The sequence below is a fragment of the Octopus bimaculoides genome, chromosome 2 (genome assembly GCF_001194135.2).
Source record: "Octopus bimaculoides isolate UCB-OBI-ISO-001 chromosome 2, ASM119413v2, whole genome shotgun sequence".
Taxonomy (NCBI): Eukaryota; Metazoa; Mollusca; class Cephalopoda; order Octopoda; family Octopodidae; genus Octopus; species Octopus bimaculoides.
The window spans coordinates 85495028-85505152 of NC_068982.1; the positions used below are offsets into that span (position 1 = coordinate 85495028).

Sequence of the window (10125 nt, forward strand, 5' to 3'; positions counted from 1 at the left end):
TGCAGCACGAACGGATCCGGATTTCAGGGTTATTTCCCTTCGTCGGCGTCCGATAGCCGCTGACCTTGGTGAGAGAGACAAAAACCTGGCAATCTTATATCTTCTTTTCAAGTGAAATTCTTCACTGATATCGAAAAGGTGAAAACAAGCAATGTTAATTCTCTAAATGAAGTATTAACAGTAACTGCACGATAAAGTGTAGTATATTGCCACTTAAGTGTGGCTGACCCCTAGGGGTGGATGTTACTGTTATATATATATATATACACATACACACACACATACACACATACATATATCATCATTTTAATGTCCACTTTTCTGGGTTGAACTGAATTTATTGAGACAGATTTTCTCCAGCTTAATATCCTTCTTGTCACCAACCGTCACCTCTTTTCATGTGAGGTAATATTTCTTGATGGTCAGACATGTTCACGCATCATAATGGAAATGAGTGACACTGCTTGTATGCCAGTGACAATCATTTACAACTATTATGCAAGGCAAGGACACACACACACACACACACACACGCACACACACACACACACACACACACACACACACACTCACAGCAAGTTTCTTTCATTTTCTGTCAGCTAAATCCACTGTTTGGCCCTGGGTTATAGCAGAAACACTTGCTCAAGGTTCCACGTGTGTGTGTAGGTGTGTGTCTTTGTGTCTCCTGGTTTTGACATTAACTGATAGATGTAAATAATTGTCATTGTCATACACAAGGTGTCATTTATTTCCAATATTTTATGATATCCTGTGTAGCCAAGAGGAAATATTTCCTTGCTTAGAAACAGATGAGGGTTAGTGACAGAGAAAGCATCCCTCTGTAGAAAATCTGCCTGTTATAATTCCATTTGACATATGCATATATGGAAACATGGACATTAAAACAATGACAGTATATGGCAGGCTTGCATGCAATTTCCATCGAATAAAAAAATTTCACTCACATGTCTTTAATTAAGTTGTGGAAGACCATCGATCAAGGTGCTATGGAATCACATGCCAAGTAACTTTCTTTACCTTTTTCCCTTTGTCAAAACTTTAATATATATCTCTACATTTGTGCATGCATACGGGGCCATATTTATTTAATTGTATTTTCAGTTCATATCTTTTTCTGATATATTTCAAGAGTTTTCATTGGTGTCATTTTGTTTTTCTATGTCGTTCCTTGTAAATATTACCAGTGCTAATTATAAATATTGTAAATGTTGATGGACCAGTTTTCCATTTAACCTAAGTCCATGGTCTAGTTTCAACTAATAGCTGATACATTTTCACTTAGTATATGCCATGCTATTACCCTGTGGAAAGACACAAATATCATAACTACCCAATTTCCTTCTGTAAAAGCACAAAAAGACCTCTAGTTTTGTTTCTACATAAAAATGTATTATAAGTAAATAATAATGGATGTAATGTGTACATTTATCTTTTCAACATACTCCTTTGCACTAGAACATGGAATTCTCCTTATTGATCTTATTTGCAAAAGCAGTGACCCCAATCTCTGAATGATATCAATGAACTGCATGACATGTTTCAGTATGATTTTTGCCACTGACAACTGAGGAATCAAAAAATCATTCAGTAACTGTGTTTTGCCGTCTACTGATAACACTTTGAGCTTGTATCAATACGTTCCTACATGCAAAAGAAATTTTTTCTGTAAGAGTCTCATAGTAAATGTTTGTCATGTTCCAGCATGCAGGAACATGTTAAATTTAAATTTACACACCATGAATTTCTTTTATCTAATACTTACTTAATTTCTTGTTTAATTATTTTGATTTTTCTCTTGGTTGAGTTACTGTTATGTTGTTTAAAACATATTCCAATAAATCTTTATATAATAATATTGATAATTAAATTTGTTCCAGAATTAATCAAATGAAATAAATCTTTGTTGTTATTTTTGCTTTTATAGTAAATAATTGAAAATGAACACTTCATTAATTACATTAAACCCTCTTATTACATGAAATCTCGAATAAATATTGTCAATGAAATCTACAAGGATATGGGAAAATAATTCTTCAAACAAAATTTCTGTTTTATTCTATACTTTTCAGTGTTCAATTACATCGTTCTACCTCTTCAACAACATCTGACCCTTTGCGGGATGATGCTCTGAGTTCACAATATCCATCTTCTCCAAATAATGCTACCAACAGTTACTCTAGCAAATTCTACCTACTACTCAAGGATTCAGAACAGCGAGAAAAATTATTGAATATACTCAATACAGATCACACAGAGGTACAGTGAATATCATTTCACTATCTTTTTAACAAATATTTTCTATGCAGGTAGCAATGAATGGATCTGTAGTGTGTGTGTGTGGGGGGGGATTCACTATTTGTCATAATCTATTATCATTTTATTCGTGATGCTCAGCCCCCTATCTCTACCACTCATGCCTTTAACTCTTTTGTTACCATACATTTATTACCTTTGTTTCAGTTAATTTTGAAAAAATGAAGTATTTAGTAAAATAACTGACATTATTAAGCTGTATTTTTTACATTTAAATGAAACATTTATATTCAACTAGCGGGACCCATGAATATTTCACAGAATTAATGGTAAACTTTATCCAAAAGACCTGAAAGCAAAGCCACTGTTGTGTCTGTATGGAAAAATAGTTGCTTATCTGCTACTCATTGAAAAGTGAAAGAAATTGAAAGAATGATTACTTAATACACTTTATATACTTTATGCACAAATTTATAGCCTTAAAACACACCACTCATAAAATAAATATTCACTCTTATTTTTCCATTTTCTCCATAAACAAAAAAAAGAAATATCCTGTACATATGATACAACCTTTAGTTAAATTGCGAATATCTGCCACATAAATAACCATGAATATTTTGCTGAATTACACTTATGCACATGCATTAAGTGATAGGTGATATACAAAAACAGTTCAATTAAAAGAAAATGCACTTTTTACTATCCAGTCACCACTGCCTCCAACACCATCACCATCCTCAACTCTCCCTCTCTTCTCTCTCACTCCCCTCTCTTTCTCCTCTCTCTCCTCTTTTCTCTTTTGCCTATCTGCCTTTCTTTAACCTCACCATCAATATCACCCCTCTGCTAAAATTGTTTTTAACTCCCCTCTTCTACTTTCAACTAACTTTTTTAACCACATTATAAATATTACGTTCCCCCTACCTTACATCATGGACACTTCTCTCTCCTTTTCTTTCTTCCTCTTTCTGTCTCTTTGCTTCTGCCTAAGTAACGCAATGACAAGTAGAATTATTATAAGATTAGTAATGAGTATAGACAGTTTGGGGTAAATGAAGGAAGAGCAAATTTGATATTACAGAAAAAGAGATTCATACACATATATACATAGATGCACACACACACACCTACACATTTATAAATATAATGGATATAAACAAGTCTATATTTGTAGATCTTTACAAACATATCTAAATACACATATTCTTATATACAAGTACATATATACATACGAGGTCTGATCAATAATTATCCAGACTTGCCATAGTAACAAAGCTAAAGCATGCAGAGTGGAGCCACTTGGCAAAGATTGACCTTAAACTCTGTTGTGTATGCACACTAAGTTTTAACACTCTAGCTCACTTCCACTGTTTATAACAGTGCTTGGAAGGAAGGTGTGTAGCATATTATCATCACATTGACCATAACGGAGAAAGTTGCCATGGCAATACCTTCTCAGAGGCTTAAACAAAGTTGAAGAAAGTGTATGGAGAGGAGTGTATGAGCTGCACACAAGTGTATGAGTAGTTCAGACATTTCCAAGATGGCTCAAAAAATGTCGATATTGACCAACGTTTTGGGAGACCCACAACCAGAAGAACTGAGAAAAACATTGCAGATGTGCTTGCAGATATGAGGAGAGATCATCAAATCACCATCCGTGAGTTATCAGAGAATGTGCAGATTAGTTACGGTTCAGTTTAGTCCATTTGGGTATGAGACATGTGTCTGCCAAGTTTGTGCCAAAACTGTTTTCAGCTGACCAAAAAGACACTGGGGTTTCAGTTGCACAAGATCTTGACTGTGTCAAGAACGGTGAAAACTTTTTGAAAACTTTGCGTAGGCCTCTGAACAGTTATCACCAAGCTTTTGGCAAAATTTGATGCTGATTCTCTGTTGAACTTTCTTTGTCATGGTCAATCTGATGATCACACACTACACACTTTCCTTCCAAGCACAGTAGAAGTGAGCTAGAACACTAAAACTTAGTGGTGCATGCACAACAGAATTTGTGGTCAATCTGTGTCAAGCAGCTTCACTCTGCATGCTATAGCTTCATTACTATGCCAACAGTCTGGATGATACATATATACACACACATATACTTCTACATACACACATATACACATACACACACACACACACATATATATATGTACATATTTGCACACATGCATGTACATATATGCATACTTACACACCTGTGCACATGCACTCATACAGACAAATATACAAATATTCATATACACTTATATTTAGACATACATACATCATCACATGCTGAATTGAAACAAAGAATGCTATAGTTACATATATCTTTTTGACACAACAAAAAATACAAATGTTTGTATAACAAAATATATAAAGCAGTAAGGTATAATTTTGTCATTGAGAGAGGGTTGAAATATAGATATGTTTGTATACAATTTTAGCAGGTAACAAAGCAAAAGAAATAATAATAGTAATAGCATTTATACATCAATGAGTAGACACTCATAGAAACATGTACACATATATTGTCCGTATATGCATACATTTTATTGTACATAACTGGAACACACACACACACACACAAAATGTGCACACGTGAAAGAAGAGACCCAAAGTTTTTTAATCGTTGTTTTCATAACTAAAAAGGTTTTAAAAAATAATATGAAGTAAGTTTTACATAGTAAATGAATATATAATTTATGGTAATATGTGTTTCATGAAAATTAAGATTGAGCTATTACAGATAATAGAAAGATAGATATACAGATATGTCTTATATATTATACACACATATTCATGTGCACAAAATATATATACCCATATATACATTTTTTTTCTTGTATATATATGTATATATATTTATATGCACACACAGATACATACATATATGAACACATTCAAACACACACACACACACACACACACACACACACATAGGCATACATATATATAAATATAACTGAAAACCAAGAGGAGAATTGAGTTTTACTCACATCCAAAACTTTTTTTTTAAAACTTGTTTATTCACATCCAAGTTTTCTGCAGCATATATAACAATGACCAACATATGTTTCTACTGCAGTGACTGCACTTTGCTGTATGCAATTATGCTTTGTAGTTGCTGCAATTTTATCAAGAGTCCATCACTTACAACATTTCCAAAGTGAACTAATTCAAACAAGCTTCCTGCATTGGTATTCAGTTGAAGGTGATAGCGTTACTTTTTGAATCGAATCGAATTCTGGTGTTATAATCACCTCTACTTGTATTACAACTGAATCGTATTTCTAAAATGTTCATTTATATTACAGTTAATTGTCTCATATCCTGTTCCTCTCTAGTGTTTATAAGAATAAATTTAGAAGTGAAAATTTGGTACATTTCTCCCACACAAAGGTCACATTTATTATTGCCTGTTTTATAAGGTTTTGCCTTACTAATTATTTCCCAAGCAATGGAAAATACTTTGTCACTATCTTTTAGTACCCAAAATCAGCTTACTAAGGCTGGTAATATTCATTTTGTTTCTATTTCTAAGCAAACTTAAATGATTGGCAATTCTTTGCTTAATATAACATAAGCTAACTCCTATATATAACATAAGCTAACTCCTATATAGAAATACTCTCTATTCTCTGAGGTAATCTTACATCTGTATATGATATTTTTATGCCTACAATTAGAGTTAAGCAGACAGACCCTGTTCCTTGTACAGTAGCATTTAATAGTTCAGCTACTTCTATTAATAATATCCACTTCACATTCTTTAGATGTGATTTCTATATTTTTCTGTCTATCTTCTAAGCTATTAGTCTGTTGCACGTAGACAACATTTTGAGTACTGTGCTTTTTAGGATTCACATCTACTTCCAGGCTAATGGGGAAGTTCACTCAGGTCTCTTCTATTTTATTGGTGGTCAAACCATAGTTCGTATCCTGATACCTAGTTGTGTCGCTTATGGTTTGTTCGCTCATGTTGACATTGTTGCTATTTATTGATCTATAACTATAATTCTGGCTACTATTATTGCTATTGTTCATATGAAAACTGCTAATTTTACTAGCTTTATGTGCTGCTATAATCTGTGCTAGATTTTTGCTATTAGAAAAAGTTAATCTAATCCTATGTTTATTAAAAATTCTATAGTATTTATTGTCTTTTGGAAAATGTTTAGTCAGTGCTGAATAAAACAATTTTGGTATATTGGAAATTATTTGTTTTCCTTAGCGAATTATATACCATTCAATATAACTAGAGGTATCTATATTATTGAGTTATATATTTCTATTTCAACCTAAACTTTTTGTAAAAGTCTGTAATCTATTTATCTGGTTCTTATTATGGCATTGAGTTTGTTTGCTGTTATATTTGACATTATTATTTGTATAGTACTATTTATAGAGCTAATGTATTGTTTACTTCCCCTATCTGAATGGGACCACTTAGTAGGTCCATTCATATCTAAGCCACTTTGTACTTTATTTGGCATAGATTCATGTAAATTTTTACTCATTTTGTTTCTAGGTACTCTATTGTTATATTCTAATTGCACAGACTTCCTATCAATAACTCTTCCTACTGTCTATACTTTTTGGTTAGTGGTGTTCTTCATATTATGCATTCTGTTTTGATTATTGTCAGGATGGTTCATCCCATTACATATTTAATTTCTATTATTACTACCGTCAAAGAAATAATACCGTTATTATTTTTATTATTACTACTGTTAATTTTTCTCTATATTCTGCCCTCTCTAATGCTAAATTATAAAAGTCTTCATTTAGTTTAAATACTTCCTCGTTTGCTGAGAGGTTAATAATGTGGGTTGATATATTTTCTACTATAGATCGAGTTATACTGTTTGGGGAATTGCTATTTTTGTGAATGTATCTAAGGTTTGTATTAAGTTTATGATATGTCCTGTATATACCTGTACAAGAAAGTTAACTGATTGTTTGGGATTGTTACTAGACACAGTCACTTAACTGTTACAACTTAAAGTGATGGTGCCAAACAAATTTTCATGTGACATCAAGGAACAGACAGAGCAGGGACTTAAGAAAATTTCAAAACCTAATCATGTGATCATCCAATCAAATTGTATCCAAAGCAGACACTAATTTGACCCATGTTCTCTATATAAAAACAACAGAATTTTTGGACTCCAGTCAGAAGCGAGATAGCTGCAGCATAGCTCAACTTCTGAAAACCAGAAACCAGTTAATCTTTAAAAATTTAAGAACAAACAATCTAAATGAATCTCAGTGCATTCTCAACTTCTTTTTTCTATATTTCTACCCTTGTGGAATAAAATAACTTTGTTTTCTATATGTGTATATATATATATATATATATATATATATTGTAGAAAAGAAATGTGTCTGTATGGATGATGGTTCACTTGCATTAAATGAGGCTGCAAACAGAGAGGTTTGGAGATGCCACTACGATAGATTTCTTAATAAAGAGAATGAATGGGAGAAAGAGAGTCTACCGAATGTCGACTCAACAGAGGGACCAGCTATCCAAGTTGACAGTACCTTGGTAGATAAAGCAATCAAGAGTTTGAAGACAGGGAAAGCCCCCTGGCCCATCAGGAATCACTGCAGAGATGCTCAAAATATCAGGCAGTGTCGGCTATGACCTAGTCAGCCATATAGTTAACCAGCTGATACATGAAGGGGTCATACCCAATGACTGGTGTAGCAGCACTATAGTCAACTGTTACAAAGCTAAAGGTGACGCTTTAGATACAAATAATTACAGAGGTATCAAATTGTTGGATCAGGTAATGAAAGTTACAGAGAGGGTCATAGCTAACTCATTAAAGAGAGAATCAGTCTAGATGAGATGCTGTTTGGATTCGTGCCAGGGAAAAGCACCACTGATGCTGTATTCCTGGTACGACAACTACAGGAAAAATACCTAGCCAAAGATGAACCTCTGTACCTGGGTTTTGTTGACATGGAGAAAGCCTTTGACAGGGTCCCCTGATCCCTTATCTCGTGGTCAATGACGAAACTAGGGATAGATGAATTGTTAGTGAGAGCTATGCAAGCCAGGTACAAGGATGCTGTTAGTAAGGTGAGGGCAATGAGTACAGTGAAGAATTCCGAGTAATGGTTGGAGTCCACCAAGGATCAGTCCTCAGCCCCCTCTTATTCATCATAGTCCTCCAGGCAATAACACAGGAATTCAAGACAGGATGCCCCTGGGAGCTCCTCTAGGCTGATGACCTTGCTCTAATTGCTGAGTCACTATCAGAACTAGAGGAAAAGTTTCAGGTGTGGAAGCAAGTATTAGAATCAAAGGACCTTAGAGTCAACTTAGCTAAAACCAAAGTCTTAATAAGTAGGAAGGCAGACAAACCACAAATCCCTTCAGGTGGATGGCCCTGCTCGATCTGTAGAAAAGGTGTAGGTAGAAACTCCATAAGATGTACCCAGTGTAAGCTATGGACACATAAGAGGTGCAGCAATATCAAAGGAAGGCTAACTGGGAAGATAGTTTTTGTATGTAGCAAATGCTCAGGTGCTATAAACACTGAAAAGCTTCTGTAACATTCCAGGGAGAAAAGCTAGAAATAGTTGATAGCTTCCGCTATCTGGGGGACCAAGTCAGTAGCGGGGGTGGATGCTCTGAAAGTGTAGCTGCTTGAATAATAATAGTCTGGGCAAAGTTCAAAGAGCTTCTACCTCTGCTGGTGACAAAGGGCTTCTCACTCAGAGTAAAAGGTAGACTGTATGACGTATTTGTATGAACAGCCATGCTACATGACAGTGAAACATTGGCCGTGACTGCTGAGGACATGCATAAGTTTGCAAGGAATGAAGCCAGTATGCTCTGCTGGATGTGTAATGTCAGTGTGCATACACGACAGAGTGTAAGCACCCTGAGAGAAAAATTGGATCTAAGAAGCATCAGATGTGGTGTGGAAGAGAGGCAACTGTGCTGGAATGGTCATGTGTTGTGAATGAATGTCACACAATGGCAGTTGAGGGAACCTGTAGAAGGGCTAGACCCAGGAAGACCTGGGATGAGGTGGTGAAGCACGACCTTCAAACATTGGACCTTACCGAGGCAATGACTAGTGACCGAGACCTTTGGAGATATGCTGTGCTTGAGAAGACCCAAAAAGTCAAGTGAGACCATAACCTGTGGTCTATGCCAGTGGGTGTAACCAGCCCACTTATGAGTACCCCTCATTCATTGGACAATAAAGTTTGCTTGCAAAGACCTATTGAGGCAAGTGAAATCAAAATCAAAATCGCTGACGTGGCAGATGATAGTACCGACTGATTGGTACTTGTGCCAGTGGAACATTAAAAGCACATCGAGCATAATTGTTGTCAGTGTCACCTTACCTGCACATGAAAAATGAAAAACAACGTTCGAGCGTGGTCATTGCCAATGCCTCTGTACTGGCTCCCATGCAGGTAGCATGTAAAAATCACCTTTTGAGCATGGTTGTTGCCAGAACTGCCTGACTGGCCCTCATGCCGGTGGCACATAAAAGCACCCACTACACTCTCAGAGTGGTTGGCATTAGGAAGGGCGTCCAGCTGTAGAAACTTTGCCAGATCAGATTGAGCCTGGTGCAGCCTTCTGGCTCACCAGTCTTCAGTCAAACCATCCAAAAGCAGACGTTAAACAATGATGACGATGATGATGAAATATATAAATATAAAACATCTTAGTTGGTCAAGCAACTTTATAAAATCCCCATATCATCACATTATTAAACATAAACACATTAAAACACCTGGGCATAAAAAAGCATAAAAATACATACATATATATATACACACACACACACATACACACACATATATATACATTCACACAATTATACACAC

At 35.2% G+C, this 10125-nt stretch overlaps 1 protein-coding gene across 3 annotated transcripts in view; it reads left to right on the plus strand.

Moving 5' to 3' along the window:
* LOC106881831 (mitogen-activated protein kinase kinase kinase 5) overlaps positions 1–10125 on the plus strand; it is a 147057-nt gene that overhangs the window by 44998 nt on the left and 91934 nt on the right. For all 3 annotated transcript variants that reach the window (XM_052978404.1, XM_052978405.1, XM_052978406.1), the window contains one exon: positions 2091–2277. In XM_052978404.1, coding sequence (XP_052834364.1) covers positions 2091–2277 — 187 coding nt within the window. The remainder of the gene's footprint in view (positions 1–2090; positions 2278–10125) is intronic.